Genomic DNA, 17,114 nt, shown 5'->3' on the forward strand with positions numbered 1-17,114 from the left:
CTCAGTCACCCGTAGTTATCTGGGTTACTGGTTGTGCCTCTCCACAAAGGAGACAGAAGCATGTTGTAAAAGAACGTCAGGATAATCGTGCACTGAGTAAATCAGAAGAGAGTTAACGAGGCATTTGAAAGAAAATTCAAATGCAGTCTGCCTTTGGATAGCAAATGGCCCTTCACTGAACCAGAAACAGCTTAATGCAGTGTTTCCATTCTGACAAAAATAACAGGATGATGGGGAAGGAGAGGGTGAGAGGCTCCCACTTATCTACACAGCCAGTGTGCAGCTAGAGCTAGGTGGGATGCAGTGGAATGATATTATTTATATATCTGTGGAGGCAGGGGACGGAGATTCGTGTGGCAGCAAAGACACAAAGGGTTACTGATGTGTTAGAAACCACAGAAGTGCCTGGGAATGGTCATGTAAAAATTAGAGCTTCTCCCCACAAAAACATGGCAAGATCAACCCAAGTGAAGTGCATCTACACCAATGCACAGGACGGGCAACAAACAGGAGGAGCTGGACAACCCTGTGTAGCAGGAAAACTAGGATACAGCTGCCATCACAGAAACATGATGGGATGACTCACAACTGGAGTGCTGCAGTGGATGGCCTTAAGAAGGGACAGGCATGGAAGGAGAGGTGATGGGAGGGCTCTGTATGTGAGAGTGCTTTGACTGTCAAGAGCTTGATGTTGGTGACAATAGGGTTGAGTATTCCCCCCCTCTCATGAGGGGCAGCAGAGAGGCAGGCACTGATCTCTTCTCAGTGACATAACCCAGGGAAGGTTGAGGTTGGATATTAGGAAAATGTTCTTCCCCCAGAGGGCGGTTGGGCACTGAACAGGCTCCCCAGGGCAGTGGGCACAGCACCAAGGCTGCCAGAGCCCAAGGAGTGTTTGGACAATGCTCTCAGGCACAGGGTGTGACTATTGGGGAGAGTCCTGTGCAGGGCCAGGAGTTGGACTCGATCCCTGTGGGTCCCTTCCAACTCAGGATATTCTGTGATTTTATGAATATATTTACCCATGATCTGGATGAAGGGATTGAGTAATTTAGAGGTTTTAGCTTTTTAACATAAAACTGTGATGACTAGGGGAGGGAAGAGAGTGTATGTAAAAGTGTGTATTTTCCCAAACTGGGCTATCAGAGTTCAGCCCAGAGCAACAGCTGGGCTGTGGATGACAGTGGGTGTTGGCCACTGCCAGAAAAGAGCTGTGCTGTGCTGCTGTTTGAGCAATCCACCTGTGCACAACCTATCCATTTGCTTTGGAGTCCAACTGCAGTGACCTGTGCCTGTGCAGACCCCGAGCTGAGCTCAGCTCCTCCCTGCTGCAGGAGAGGGAGAGCAGTGACAGGGTGAGGGGGTGGCTGGAGCCCAGCACTTGGCCACCCCTATGGAGGGGAGCTGATTAAATGAACTGAGTGCTGGGTAGTCCCCTGCACTTAGGTGAGCCTTACCACCAGGTCAGGCTGCAGCTGCACCATGCCATGATGAGTTACACATCCCTGGGGGTAAGGGATGGCTGGTGCTCAGGAAACGGGCATCAGCTAATAAACCTTTGGGAAGAGTGGCATTCAGGAGGCTTTTCAACATACAAACTGTGACCAGCACATAGAGAACATGGCTCCTTCTGAGACAAAATACCCTTGTAGTGTGCTTAGATATGCCACTCTGGATCAGTGCTCTGAGTATGATGTGGTAGCTGGCACACATGCCACAGCCATGACCAGAGACTCAGTGGACTCACTCTAGCATTCTGAAGATCACACAGGCAGAGCACTGATGATGTGAAGGCATTAATACCTCCCAGTACCAGGCTGTCACATCTTGGTATCTTGATGAGAAGATAAGAGAGTGGGCCTGACATAGCACTAACAGCATGTAGGGCTGACACACCCAGCTCACAAGGGGACAGAGCCACATGGTTCTACTCGGAGCCACTGAAAGCCATGGGGCTGACTGGAGAACCCTCAGCTAGTATTTTAATCCAACCATTAAGATTAATATCTTAAATTTTCTCTATTCAACAACAGCCATACTGTGGATATGATTTTGAAAGTACAGAAAGTCACAAACTGCAGAATCACCAGCCTAGCCACATAAGCACAGGCAAGCAGGCAAGACACCATCAGATAGTTCTTGTGCAAAGGAATAAATAAAATACACCTGAAATGTAGGCCAGGGTCTGCTTAACTGACACCAAACACCATGTTTGTAGGGAGGAATGATCCATATGGAATAAAGCATGAAATAAAAAGCAAAAAAATATTCCATCTGTGCTTGGGACTGTCTCATCTCATTTAGTACAGCAGCACTTGACACACCTCCATGTGTTCAGGCTGACAGGCTCTGCCTGGTCCCCTCCCTGCCCTGCTCCTGTCTGTGCCTGTCCACCAGGATGGGCAGGGCAGCCCTGGGTGCTGAGCAGTGCTCAGTCACACTGTGGGCAGGGCTCATGTTTCTGTCAGCCCCTAGTGCAGGCTGTACCTTATACTATTATTTTCCATTGTATCCAGCCCAATTCCTAGGCTGACACAGAAATACCAAACACCTCCTGTCAAACAGCCCCTTTCCCAGAGCAGGCACTAATTTCCATGGCACAGGAGCACCTACAGTGCCACATGACAGTGCAGCAAGCAGAGCTGCCCCCGGCTGGGCACTGCAGCTTCCTGTCCCAGGGGCTGCTGCTACTGAGGGAAAAGGGTTAGGACTCTCCCTATCCCAGGAAGGATAAAACAACAACAGACAAAAGATTTTCTGCAAAATGTGTCAGAGTGTGGCACAATCAACCAGCCGTACCACAAGAGCTGCTTAGCTTCCAGAGGAGCATGTATTCCAGGGAATGCTCACCATTGCCAAGCAGGGCAGCTCCTCGGCTCCACTCACCACAGGTTTTGATCTTTGCAATTAAAGCAAGGTTTGAAAAGCAGCTATCATTTCCATATGAAACAACATTCATGTGCTAGCTTTGTAAGATCGAGGACAACTCAGTACATGTTCTTGAAGAGCCCCAAACCAGTGTCTAGAAGAGAAATATTAGGAGACAGAGAATGCAAACCAACCACCCCACAGCTGCTTTAGCTCCCGCAGCTGGCAGAGGGGAAAACAAACAGAAATTGGCTTTTTTCTTTGTTTACGACAACATTTAAGTTTGTAGACAACAGCATTTGCAACCCAAAGGCAGCACTAACACCAATGCTTTCAAAACCGATGCCAGCTCTGCTACTGCTCTGGAATTCTGTGCATTCCCAGCCGCTTTCCCCACTGCCTGTGCAGCTCCAGCCTCCCACTCCCTCACAGAGCAGGCACGTGCTGAGGGCAGGTGCTGGTGAAGGTGCTGGGCCAGGTTCCTCCAAGTGCCACAGACAGATGGAGGGGGAGGATTGAATTATCTCTCCTCCGAGCAATGTCTGCAGAGAGGCTGCCAAGGAGCAGACACAGCCAGGGCTGCTGCACGTAGCTGCCCCAAATTAAGTCCATTACATGTGGGCAAACAGACCTGGCATGTCAAGGCCCACATCTGTGGGCTTGTTTGCATTCCAGCTACTCAGTCCCTGTCTGTCTCAGGCTGGACACCTTGACTTAATTACCTTGTATGTCCTGGTCTTGTTCTGACAGGAGCTCCAGGCAGTATTAACAGAGATAAAAGATCTCAACAACTTACAGAAGGAGGGATGAGATGCCTTTAGGAAATATTTATCTTTGAGCTACTGGTTTCTATTTGAATAAAATTTGAATAGCTTTCTCTTGACAATGCCAAGTACACTGGATCATACAGAGCTAAAAAGTAAACCCAGGAGCATCAAAAGAACTGGGAAAAGGGAAGTTCAGGAATTTCAATAAAATGGCATTTATTTTTCAGCTCTGTGACCCTAAAACAGACACATTCCATGAAGAGCACCTTAACCCAAGCCCTTCCTGGTGAGCTAAAATGGTTGCCATGAAGCTTGTGTTCCTTGCCTGACTACCCCAGAACTTGTGTGTTACAGACTGAAGCTGAACTGGGTCAGCACATCAAACATTTAAGCCCTGCAGCAGTTCTGACCCCAGAGGCAAAGCCCCTCCTCCCAGCTCCAGCTCCTTCACCACTCACTCTGCTTCCAGAGCTTCTCCTCTGCCTCTCTCATGCAAAGTAGAGGAGTTATGCACTTCCCCCAAAGTAGTGCTTCATTCACACAAATACTTATTTTCTCTGAAAGTGGGCAGAAGCCAGCTGGCCTCTGCCTTGAACTGAACCCACGGGATAGTTTCCAAATTGTCCTGACAGCTTGCTCTTGCTTCCTCTCAAAACTTTTAGCTTCCTTGTCTAATGATGGACAACAGAGATTAAATTTATCTTGTAGAGCTTCTGTCATCTGAGAAGCAGGCACTGAGTCTGAACAAGTTATCTTGGTTGTCTTTTTGGAGCATCTCCCCTCTGTGGGGAGAGACAGGCACCCCAGGGAGGGTTCATCTTCAGCATCTATCTTAGCATGATGAGATAACCAAGCCCCTGGGGTTCCTGTCTCCCTTCACTGCCAGGCAGGAATTTGGGCTAGCTGTGCTAGACTAGACTTGCTGCCTGGCTCCAGGGTGCCAGAACCACTGAAACGACTCTGCGGCCACTGCAAACACTTCATTGCGCCTCGCTGCTCCTCTGCCTACATGTTTCAGGGTAACACGAGCCCTCCCTGCCAATGTGACAGCAGGCACGTGTCCCCACGTGGGCAGAGGGTCACGTCCATGGCTTCAGAGGCACAGACCCACACACTGTGCCCCCAGTCAAGCCATGCCCTTGGCATTTGTTGCCCTTTTGCCTACAATGTCAACTGCATATTTTTCAGCACAGATTTTTGAGACTGATTAAAGATAGTGGAGGACTCTCAGGCGTTTACCAAACACTGCAGATCTCCATTCAAAATATTTTAATTTGACAGTGATTCTCCTTAGCAAATCTGAAATGCCAGTCAATGAAGATCTTAATCCAGCTAAGTGTGCTCCACTGATACTCCACAGGGCTGCTTTTTTAATCAGTGCCTGTAGTTAAACTCCTCATGTGACATCTAGTACAGCTGCCTCCATTTACCAAACATTCAAAATTTGTCATCACATTTATTTGGTAAGAACTATTTTCCACAAAACCATTCTGACTGGCATTAATTACATTATTCCCTTTTATTTATATCATCTGAGCCCTGATTCCCCCCTCAGAAGTGGCTTAAACAGATGGGAAGAGGAGGAGGGTCCCCTGAAGGAGAAGCTTTGAAAGCTGCCTTTATGGAGTGCTCCAGAAGGAGGGAAGCAGCCCTTGTGGAAGGCGGAGGAGGCAGAGCTGTGCCTCGTGTTATCCGGACCCTTGCCAGGGGCACGTCCATCTGAGTCCCACTAAATGGGATTCTTCAAACTCCAGAGTGGCACAAGAAGTTCTCAGTTCATCACCTAAGATGTGGGAGCTGATTATTATAATGCAAAACAAATCAACTGAAATTGCTTTCAACCATTTTACTTTTGCCTGAAATAGCCAGGAAAGTTCTTACAAAAGGGTGGGGATAGTTACCTGTGGCTGAGGACACCTAAGTCCTCTAGATCCTGTCAGTGCCCTCAGTACTCCAACCATCACTCTCCCATGACCTGTATAACAAGAGAACCTGCTAACTTGGGACTAACATCCTTAAGTTTTGGCATAAGGAAACAACAGGAGCAAAGCCCTTCTCAAAGCTCTCAGTACTCTGTGACAGGTTGTCTTTGTATCACATTTTATAGTTGCAGTTGCTGGCAGCACAAGCAGTAAGTAAAGTTGTGAAGTAGCTTCCACTTTAACCTGTCATACAAGTTTCCAGAGGTCACTTGTTTAAACTTCCATAAGACATTTATTTTCTGGTATAAGTGAAATACATTTGCTCTCTTCCTAAACAAGCAGATACAGTGCTGAATGGCAGGGTGACAAAATGGCAAATGAAACTCTCTGTGACAAGCAATAACTACCACAAGTGACTGACTAAATGAGCTGCTCCTCAGGAATGTCTCTGTAGACCCATTTAAGAAAACATCAGCCTTCTCTACCAGGGTCAGAAAGTCCAAATGTCAGGAATGACTCAGAAAGGCAGAGGAGAACTAGGCAAGGCACAAAGAGCATCACAAATCAAATGTGGGAAGAGTTTCTAGGCTAGCACAAGCTGAACAGACCTTGAAGCTGCAACAGAGACAGGTGGATGGAGGATGGCCATGAGCTGAAGGCTTACAAAGAGGTTATTCCTAAGGCAAGGCTCCTGGGAGCTCAGTGAAATCATTGGGCAAGAAGTTTGGTACAAAAGCACTGCCTTTTCCCTGTGGTGCATGATTAAGCTGTGCCACAGGGAGCCCCACAGCCAAACACAGAGATGATTTAAAAAGAGATTAGGCAAATGTACCTCCTTCAGGGCCATTTAAACACATCCTATCTGGATACAGCCCATCAAGGACCTTAAACACACCTGAGAAGGCACACAAGGGAAAGAGCCAGGCCACACTTGCCTCTATCCCTGAGCAGTTACCCAAGTCATAGGTAAAAGTGTTTCTGCTGGCCTGCAGACCTGGCCTTAGGACGTTAGGGTAGTAAAAAACACAAAAGGAAAGAAATGTTGACTAACATGAAAATGTTAACAGATACATTCCGTGAGGTACAGCAACACCCTCGTTCAGATGGAAACTGTTATGCCATGGTGCATTTGGCAGGGAGAAATAGTTTTTTAAAGCCGTTAAGCAAATGCAGGCCAAAAACTCAAACACCATGAGCTTGAGCAGCTTGTGGATCTCAGTAGCTTGCAGCGTATGTGAAGGTTTTTATGTGAAAGGGAGGATGAAAGTTTACCCAGGGAAACCTGGCTGTTCAGACACTGCCTGGGAGAAAGAGTCCCTGAACACAGGTCACAGGAGTGGGTATGTGCTACATCCTCACTCAAAACATTCAGAAAGATCTTTACAACCAAGAGCTCAAAGGACCTCAAAACCTCCTTAAAGCCAGAGAACTTAAGTCATTCCAAAGCTCTAAATCAGCTTAAGCAGCTTAAACTCATTGAAGGCCCTACAGTGTTTTAAGCATTTTAAACCCATCTAAAGCCTTAAAGTGGCTTAAGGAGCTTGAAATACTCTAAGGTTTAAAAGTGGTTTAAGAATCTCTAACTTTTGGCTAACCCCCTCCTCATACCTCCCCCAGTTGTGGCACCCATCACTCCAAGGTTAAGGCAGCATCCAAGTGCCACAGTCCCATTCACCCAAACAGCCCAGATGCAGCTGTAACAGCATCTGGAAATTATCCACATACTCTTCTCCTACTTTCTTTGGTTTCAAAGACTGGAAAGGAGCGAGGCCTGGGGTTGAACTCTCACGTTTGAACAAGACTCTGACCTAGGGCTCTCATATCTACAAAGTTTGTAGCTTCTGGTTCCAGCTTGGCTGTGGATAAAAACCATGTCAGACTGCTTGATTCCTTTCTTCACCTCACCAAGAGCTCTGAAGTCCACAGTCACTGCAGAGGATGAAGCAAACCTGGTTAACATATTTTTGCATTTTCTGGTGCCCTGATTTTAACCATACAACTTGGGAATGGAAACAGCCCAGGATGTTTCTGTGTGGCTGTTCTCACATGTGAGTGATTGCTGTTGCATCTTTTTTACACTACCATTTCTCAGACTCCCAAATAGAAACTATATTCTTCAGAAAATTTTATTTAATGCTACATTAACACATTTCTATGTCATTTATGCTTTCCCCACTCTCCTCTTGCTGCTGCTGCAACATCACCCCTCCTCTCCATACTCCCACCAGCACATCCCCTTGGGACATTTTCCATCCCTTTCCCTCTCTGCAGGATAGTTCCTGATTCCATGGCCTCTCCCATGACTTAATTTTGCAATTTTTCCTTTCTACCTCCTTTTTTGCCTTCTCTTTCACCGTTATTTCTTTGGACAAATGAGAATTATACTTTACAGATCCCTCAGGACAATGCATCCAAACCGGCTCAGCTGCAACTCATATGACACAGGGATTTATTGAGGATAAAGGCTGCATCCTTACTTCTTGCAGAAGGAAAGGAAAAGGAACCATGCAGGTCCCAGAGCTCTCTGCCCACTGACTGACTGTTGCTATGCCCTTCCCCCAAAAGATACAGCAAGTTACAGCTTGAAGGCAAATTAATCTAAATTTGTTTTACAAATAAGGTTAAAGAAAACATTTTAAAGCAGATACAAACTGCATTGCCAGCAAACCTCTCTGCATCATCAAAAGGTCAGCATCTCTTTGGGCTCACAGTGGGCAGGAAGCCAGAAACATAGAGCATGGCTTTCCTTTTCGTGTGTGTGCATGATTTAATTTTAATGGAACACACTGAAATGATTTTTATTGCTCCTGTCTCCCGTGAAAACATCTCCCTTGGATTAAACTGCCCAAGTCTGTACATGCCGGGCCAACAGAGGTTGTTTATCATTTCCATGGCGTGGCTCAAAGATGGTCTCTCTGCCTCAAAAGACCCACGCACAGTTTAGTATCCATTTCTTTTCCTCACCTCCTCCTGAAAGGGAAACCCCACAGGGTTTTTTGGTGACCCAAAACTTATGATTTCCACCCCCTTTGCCCCTTTCTGGTAATCTCTTTCCCAATGCTCACACACTGGATTGGATCCTTTCTTCACTGAACTAAGAATTGCTGTCTTTGAAAATGGGGCAGAGGAAAATCTGAAGAGGAAAAGAACAAAAAAACCTTGATAATGTCTCACTGTCAGGCAAAGGAGGCTGCCTAAGCCTCTGTTTTTGGTTAGCATCTGTAAATATAAAAATGAGTCATTTCTTTTGTAGTCCCTACAGAAGGTTCTTCAAGCTATGTACACTTATGAAAAAAAAGCCACGAACCTTTTCCTACTGCAAGTGTCCTGCGCTAGGTAAAGAAGATTGCTTGAGGAAGCAGCAGGTTCCTGGGATCTTCTGAGACCCTGTACTATCATGCTTTTAAATATATCCACTTTATTAATCTGTCTCACATCCACAACATCTGGATGAAGAGACTTAATGGCCCAAACAAAGCTAAGGCCTCCAATCAGAACCACATTCCTGTTTCCAAGACCACCTTGTAAACAAGCCCTCTAAGTGTGGAAGACCAAAGCACCTGCTGCTCTTCCTGCAGGACGTGGCTTCTCTAGCCCAAGGAGGACAAGATCACACATCTATTCTGCACAGGCTCTCCTTTTGGTTGCCCTGATTCCCTGCACAACCCTCCCATACTGGCCACGGGCTTTTCAGCAGACAAAGTGGTTTTGTAGAGGCAGCTCAGTGCAGAGCTCGTTCTGGTAGGTCAGGCAGTAATGGGATATTGCCATTCCCAACACTCCTCTCTTGGCACCCAGTGCAAATCTTCTCACCATGTAATTAGATAATGCTTACTATAACAAGTCTTGACTCCTGGGCACTACAGGTGAGAACCGGGATGCTAAAAATACTAAGTCATGACTCCTTAGGAGCCTGTCTTTTCTTAATCTCCTGCTGGAACTATTTCATTTGGTGAGGTGAAGAAAGCTGTGTTAGGCTGCTGCTGAGAGATCCTGGTGTGGCTCTTTGGATTCCCACATGACGTCCACACACAGCATTTGTATTTCCATAGAAAGTTTGCCACAACTCTGCAGATACTCAACATGCCAAGACTGGACAAGATCACAGTTCAAAACAACCACAAGCAGTCAAACTCTGCTCTACTGTGCTGTTCAGAGCCACATTACCACGAAGGCTATAGACACTGGGGCTATAAATAACACTGAGGTCCTGCCCCCGCACAGTGGTCACTACAAATCAGTACAGCTTAGCAGAAGATAACATGCTAATTCCATTCTTGTGTTGATATCCCTAATGGATGCAATGCTGAACAAGCACAAGATTCTGAAGTGTGAGTGCCATGGGGGTTTGCTCCATGCCCTGTGTCACCTTGGCTCGTCCAGCAGACTGCTCTGGATAGGAACTGCTGTGGGTAGGATGGAGAGGGCTGAAGGCAGCTGCTGTTACCCCAGGTGCTGGAGGCTCTACTTCCTCTGCCACCAAGGGACAGCAGAGATCCAGGTGCCCAGTGTGAAGCTGGTGCTCTCTGGAGGGGAAAGCGTGCTGGAAGTGGCTGTGCTAGGGTCCATCTCCCTGGAAGGAGAAGGGGAAGACATGGGGACCTTGGTGCTGCAGTGGGATGTGTGGGACCAGAGCCCGACACCAGGCCCTTGTTCCAGAGGGGCCAGATCTGCTGGGCAGCTGCAAGGGAGAGCAAACTCCCCAGTTTCCCTCTCTGAGTTCCTTCATACCTGACTGACTCCTCTGCTGAAAGGCTGATCAACATCCTCTTGGTACTTGGGGAGACATATTTCTTGTAGCACCTCCAGCACAGCTGAGCTATCACACTTACCAACTACAAATGCAGAAAGCCTGCATGCACATGAGGACAGAGAAAGCCACTGTGGTGTGAGGCAGGTCCACCACACCTCTTTGAGTCCCATTTCTCCACTGCCAAAAGCAGACACAGAGTGGGTGCACTATAGGTGACAACCACAGTCATGCCTGGAGTAACACCAGCCAAAGAACAAATACAAAGACTCATACAAGACATAATTTTATTCCAGAGTTTCCAGCACATTCTGTAGTTAACAAGGCCAGTGACACAGCATCAGTAACAAGTATTCCCCCTCTTGAGATCTTTCTTTAACCTGTGTAATGGGACTTCTTTTGTTGCTTTTTTTCCCTTTAAATAAAAACACTGGAAGCATTAATTAAAAGTAATTGTTGATGGTATCATCCTAAGTGCTTACTGTGTTTCTTATCTGGCCAGCTCATGCCTTGGATTCCAAGAATAAATCACAAAGACAGCAGATACCACATATCACCACAGAAATGAGTTTAGCCTGGGAGAACAAATTAAGCAAAGATAAAATCTAAAGCCGAGATCTCCCTTCGGAAATGATGTCTTGGTCTCATTCCTGTTCACAGATGCTCTTTGCACTCAGAGCAGCAGCAGAGCAAAGCTCTTGCCTTTTAAACCTTCTGGTGAACTTGCCCCACCCAAGGGCAACACAGACTCCCCACGGTGGGTCGGGGCAGCAGCACCTGCCCTGTCCCTGCACGGTCCCTCCCCACCCCGCTGGGGCACAGCAGCACCGCAGAGGCAGCGGGGAAGGGGGGAGGCACAGCTCACCCAGCACCCAGGGAGGAGGAGCAGGACCTGTCCCGTGCCCACACAAGGGCCCGGCTGCCATGACCTGCTCTGCAGCAGGAGCAGAGCACAGCAGGCACCAGGCACCACAACTGCTTTGGAGGGAGGCAGGGACTGTGCTGCTCCCCCCCGGGGCTGTGTCCCCAGTGCTATGGCAGAGTCTGATGTTCAGATGATTGCAGGGAAGGCAATCACAGCCCCCCTGCAGAGCACCCAGCTCCTGTCAATCAAGTGCACTAAGAGCAAACTGAAAAACACAACAGAAATGTCAGAGGCCTCTCCTTCCCCACCATCCCTCTATCACCATCTACAGCTCCTGCACATGGTTCAGGGATCCTTCATCAGCTTTTTTTTTCCTGGGCTTTATCGGCCATCACAGCTTCTTCAGCCAAGATGTGAGGCAGGCTTGAGTGAGTCACAACTAATATCAGACTGATTAACACTTACATATCAACTGCAGCTTCCAGCTGAATGTGTACAGCAGTAGGGGAAGCTCAGGATGGGGACAAACACTGGGTGCCCCATGACAAAACTTGACACAGATACTTCAGGAATAGTCATGTATCAAGAACCTAGACAAGTGTTAGAAAGAGAAAATTAAAATTCACCCAACATTAAATATCAAGAGGAAAAGTATTCCCAAGCTCTTAGCAACCAGCATTAACACCTGTGGCAGGCAGTGTTGTAACACATATTTCCAAAGTGTACTCTCTAATCTTGCTATTTTTCTGATCAGAATTCTTAAATGCAAGAACAATCCCACTGCTTTTGCTCCCAGCTGTTCTGGTATGAACAATCTGGTGAAATTTCCGCAAGCAGGGAAGGGGGAGGCAATTTCACCAGAGGTCCCATTATTTTTTCCTATAACATACTTTTCTTCCTCATTGTCCTAGACTCCCCACAGGCCTTGAAGAAAACAGTTCTTTGCTTTAGTTCTCTAGCAGCAGGCAGCTAGGGAAGGCTCCAGCCCTTTCCATCAACAACTACAACACTTCCCAGAGAGGAGAGCTGCCCTGCAGGAAGCAGTGTGGCAGCTCTGCACCTCAGAAGCATCAAAATCACATAACTCCTGAGACTTCCATTTTCTTCCCAGTATCAGCAGTGAGCATTTTGGGGCTCTGGATCACCTGTTACAGGACACTCCTCCCTCTGCCATTACATGCACTGGCTGCTGCTGCAAAAGCTTTGATGTGTCACAGCAGCAAAGGCAAACAGCTCTGGCTCCCACAGACACAGCCCCTGCAGTTGGCTAGAGCAGAGGGAGTTTTTTTGAAACAAGGACACTGTAACAGGTGTTGTGTAGGTGTAGGTAAAAGTGGACCAGAGACAGAAGGGGAGGAGGAGGTTGCAGTGTTGTGGGAGCTGTGCCTGCCCTGGGATACAGACATCACCAGGTTTGGTATTCAATCCCTTCCAAACCAGCAGAGCCCTTCAGCGACCAGCAGGAACAGGGTGCCCCAAAACCGAGCAGGCAGCAGGGGGTGAATGACTTCATCACCACGACCAGCTCCAGCTAATCAATTTTGCGGGACACTAAATAAAAAGAAGTTTCTGGAAAACTTCAGGGAAGTACCTTCTTATGCAGAGTGTAAAAGAGAGGCACAGTCTCCAATTCAGTGACAAAAGCCACCCAAGGAGCATTTCAGCGACATGGCACTGAGCTAAACAAGAACATGAGTCACTTTGTGATCTAGGATCAGTCGGGGCTGGCAGACATTTGTGCTTATCTTACCAGCTGCCCCACATGGCTCCTACATGTTGAGCCAAACACTGGGATTATGAATGGAGCCAATCTACCAGATGCTCTTCAGAGCTACGTGTGTGTGTGTGTGTGTGTGTGCAGGCCCTGTAAGTAACTGCAGTTCTCATCTAACATCAGATTTTTTTGCACTATTTCAAGATGCGGAACAGGCGAGACAGCAACAACTGAGAATTCAAACACAGTGCAGGGGCTGCCACGATGCTGAGGCCTCTTACTGCTCCTACTAGACAGGAGGCAAGAGCTTCTGAACCTCAAGCACTTTCAGAGCCTGCTCAAACCTTATGCAAGATCTGCCCTCACAAGCAGCAGCCAACAGCTTTCTGTCACTGACACCTACAACCCCAAAGCCATGCTTTGGTCCCTCATCTGTCACTTGAAGACTGAGGTATACATTCACATCATTCACTTGTCCTTTCCAATAAACAATCTTTTTTCCACCTTATGCCATTAAGTTCTGATTCCAGCTGTAACTAAGACCACAGGTAAAGTTTAGAGGTGAGAGAAATCAGATTCGTTTGAAAGCCAGTGTTATGTGCTGCAGCTTTGGTTTTGGTTTTTGTTTAATGGTAACTTCAGAAAACAACATAGACTGGATGATTCCAGTGGCTGTTTATCACAATGGCTAGATAATAGTTTGAGATTTGTAGTAATTCAAAACTGTTCATGTAGGTAAGAGATTCTCAGAGAACTGCAGGGAGCTGGGGCCTACAGCTGCCCCACACCCAGCACTGCAGGAGAGTCTCCTCTCTTAGGGAAAAGAATGTTCTGTAGCTCAGGTGTAACAGAAAAGAGCTCAACGAGTACAAATTCCATTTCTTTGCGTGCAAAAGTGACGTGGTTTCGTACAACACTAATGTATTACACAATCACATAAATAACTGGTACAGAGTACATCACTCATGATGACAGAGACAACATCACCATCTAGCCTTTCTCAACACCAGACCAGACTCCAGGAGCCATAAATATTCCGGTCTGAAAGGACTGCAGCAGTTTCAACCATTAGTGCCAGCAAATGCACTGCCCTCGTGAAAGCTGGACTTAAATTGCAGATTACCTAACACACAAAATGAAGGATCCTGCTGAATTTTAAAGGCTTGGATATTTTGCAGTCTCCAGCACAAATGCAAGCAGCATCATTAAGAACAGTGCACCGTGGCTTCCTTTCCAGTCTGTCTTCCTCTGGGAATTGGTCTCCTTCAGTGCCATCAAGTAGAAGGTTGCTCCATTGAGGTGTCAATGCCAAGTCTGGAAGTGCTGTGCTGGACAGGGCTGCTGGTAACACATCATGGAGGTGAACAGGCCCAGAGGGGACATGCTGCTTTGCTGCCCTTCCCTCCTCACAGTCTACAAGAGTGGTCTTTGAGTTGCTCCCCCGCCGGGCACGGCTGCCACTGGCCTGTGAGAAACGAGTGGCCTGCAAGCAGTGTCCTGTGCTGTGGCTCTGCCAGCCATCTTGATACACAGAGCTGATAAGCACTGAGGTATAATAAAGGAAATGGGATTAAAGCCAACAAAACACTCCTTCCACACTGCTGCAGTGTTTATTCAGCCAGAATTCCTGATGAACTCTATTAATCAATCTCTTTGGCTAATTGGGCATTACTCAGGCCACTGCACAGCATAATGTTCACAGTGACAGAGCAACAGAGGCATTACGGGCTTCAGCTTTTTACAGCAGGTGTTTACATGTAGCAGGTCCTTGTGTAAGGGCTCCTTATAGGATGACAGTCCCTCTGCAAACAAAGCAGCGGCACTTTGGGCTTCTCCAGGGCTGGGAAGTGCTACGTACAGGCACAGTATCATCATCGTAAGGAATCAAGGCTGATTAGTGCCACGGGTACAATTAAGCAGGTTGGCTGTGTTACCTCTTTCTCTTGTTTAACTGCGATCCAAACCGCAAGGCACAAGTGATGACAGGAGGAGAGTGAGGGGAGCAGGGTGGGGAAGGGGGTGATGATTAAAAAACAAGGAAGGGATACTCTGAGACACACAGTTACCGTAACAGCAGACAAGCAGACCAGAGGCAGACAACGACAAGCTGACCTGCTGATTTGTTGCCCAGTCCTGGAAACCCCCATGCACCACACCACTACCGGCAGTCCTCCTTCAGTGAAATGCCAAAAGAAACATGAGCACCACGTTGACGATGATGAGGAAGAGCAGGATGACAAAGACCACTACCCGCTGGGTCTCCGGGTTCATGTTGCAGCGGAGGAAAGTGTGAAGCGCACTCCATTTGTGTCTGCTTCGGTCGGGGACCTTTGCCATGGCTTCAGCCCCCAGGAGAAAAAAAAACCACCAGTAAAGCTTAAGTGCCTGCTGTACAGCCGGGGCACGGATGGGGCAGAGGGCTGTGAACAAAAGCTGCCTGCAGCTCTCAGTGGCAGGAGTCTAAATGGCTCGGCACGGCCATTGCCGGCCCCGCACAGCACATGTGCCGAACGCCCCCCTGGCTCAGGGGGAGCCGCTCACCGCATCCTTGGGGCTCCACGAATCCTCTGCCGAGGGAGCCGTCGCCATGGCTCTGGCAGCAGGAAGACACTGAATTCCTTCTGGCAGGACGCGGAGCGTGCCGGAGCACCGCAATCCGGCTGCGATATTGGCTTCCCAGAGAGCGGCTCCGCGATTTGCTGGGCGCCGTCTCCAGGATACACGAGGCCTTAGCAACGCCGAGCGCAGCCGTGGGGTGCGCAGGGGAGGCTCTTAAGGAGGGTCAGGGTTGGATTAGGCGGCTGCTTTTTTAAATCCTTCCACCCGCACTAAGATGTGCCAGCAACAGAGACCAGCCGTGCCAGAAGCAAATCCCCAGGTCCGGGTGGGGCTGGGAATAGCCGGCCGTGGGACAGGGCCGGGCTCGGGCAGGGCACACACGGCTTCCCACACACCTGGGGGAGCAACAAGTGCGGGCTGTTTGCAGGAGGACGCGAAGGGGCAGCCCTGTGACCAGGGGCCCGGGAGAAGCGGCTCCTGCCGGACTCCACCATCCACTTCCTGGCAGGATCCTGGAGCCAGAATGTCTAAAGAACTTGGCTCCCTCTGCCAACGCCTCCGTGGGCCTGAGTCACTTAAACCTCAAATCTCTGCAACCAGAAAACCTCTATTCAGCTCTACAGAGCCCTTTTGTGAACTTAACTTTTGCTGTTGGACTGCAAAGTTCACCAAGCATCAATCTGCCTGGGGTACACTCAAAGATGCCCCAGCTAAGCATAGCTCCCACCCGAGTCAGATCAGGAACAGGATGAAAAGGCACTCCTCCTTGGAAAGGCAGGATAGACCTTGGAGAGCTCTTTGACTACAGCCTTTTTCTTTCCTCTAGCCAGCAAAGCAGAGCCCACCTCTTACTCAACAGCCAGCAGCAATAGCATTCCCCAGGAGAGGAAAAGAAGGACCCAGTATTCAAGTCCTTCATTGACAGGAGGCAATTTCACATCTTCCAGTTCTCACGTGCTTACCCCACACATGAAACTGAGAAATCTGAATCCAGCAATCCAGCACCTGGAGTTAGGGCTAGACAATAGTGGAGATAATGCATGGAGCTGCAGATGCTCCACAGAGGATGCAATTATCAGAGAGATGACTGCAGTTTACACAACAGTTTCAAACATGGAAAAAAAAAACAAACCCAAACCCAACATGTGTCTATATAGACACATATATTCCTGGGAGAAGGACCCAGAAGTTGTGGTTCTCCCCCTAAACATGGTAGCATCCAGAATGCTCTCAGCTGCTCTCACAATGCAGAGAATACACTAAAAAAAGTTGCCTTTTTTCAGGTGTTAGCACATCAGTGCCCAGAATGTTTCTTGGGGATCTGTACAGCTCCTGAAGGTATCCTGGAACACAGCAGGTGAGAGATTTAAAAGGGGAAATGTTTAGGAGTACTGGTAGTTTTCTTTGATTTTGGAGTTTTTCCCCACATTGTGCTAACCTCAGCAGGGGCTATAGAGAAAGGGCTAAGCAGTTAAAACGTCCCCTGTCTCCTTATGTTTCTGCACTGTTTCAGATAGCTGTCTTAGGCATCATAAAATCAAGTCTAGAATTATGCCAGTTTCTGGTTTCTGAACATAAAGATCCTGCTTGTCTCTAGCTTAAATAGGGAACAAGGAGAATAATGTGTAGAGCAAGACCTTGTGCTCTTGGTGCAGCTTCAAAAGTTGGT

General features: G+C 48.0%; 1 protein-coding gene across 5 annotated transcripts in view; it reads right to left on the reverse strand.

The window, feature by feature from the left end:
* The window catches only part of ARHGEF4 (Rho guanine nucleotide exchange factor 4), a 215,405-nt gene that overhangs the window by 13,920 nt on the left and 184,371 nt on the right, over positions 1 to 17,114 (reverse strand). The window contains exon 1 of one of the 5 annotated variants that reach the window (XM_027672531.1): positions 14,999 to 15,558. The exons of 2 other annotated variants lie outside the window; for them this stretch is intronic. Coding sequence is in view for 1 of the 3 variants with exons in the window: in XM_027672530.1 (XP_027528331.1) it covers positions 5,537 to 5,596 (60 nt within the window). In the remaining 2 variants the exon portion in view is untranslated. Of the gene's footprint in view, positions 1 to 5,536; positions 5,611 to 14,009; positions 15,559 to 17,114 lie in introns of those variants that run through there. 2 more of the 5 variants (XM_027672532.1, XM_027672530.1) reach the window with 2 other exon arrangements.

Source organism: Neopelma chrysocephalum, unplaced genomic scaffold (assembly GCF_003984885.1).
Source record: "Neopelma chrysocephalum unplaced genomic scaffold, ASM398488v2 Primary Assembly neopelma1_97401, whole genome shotgun sequence".
Classification (NCBI taxonomy): Eukaryota; Metazoa; Chordata; class Aves; order Passeriformes; family Pipridae; genus Neopelma; species Neopelma chrysocephalum.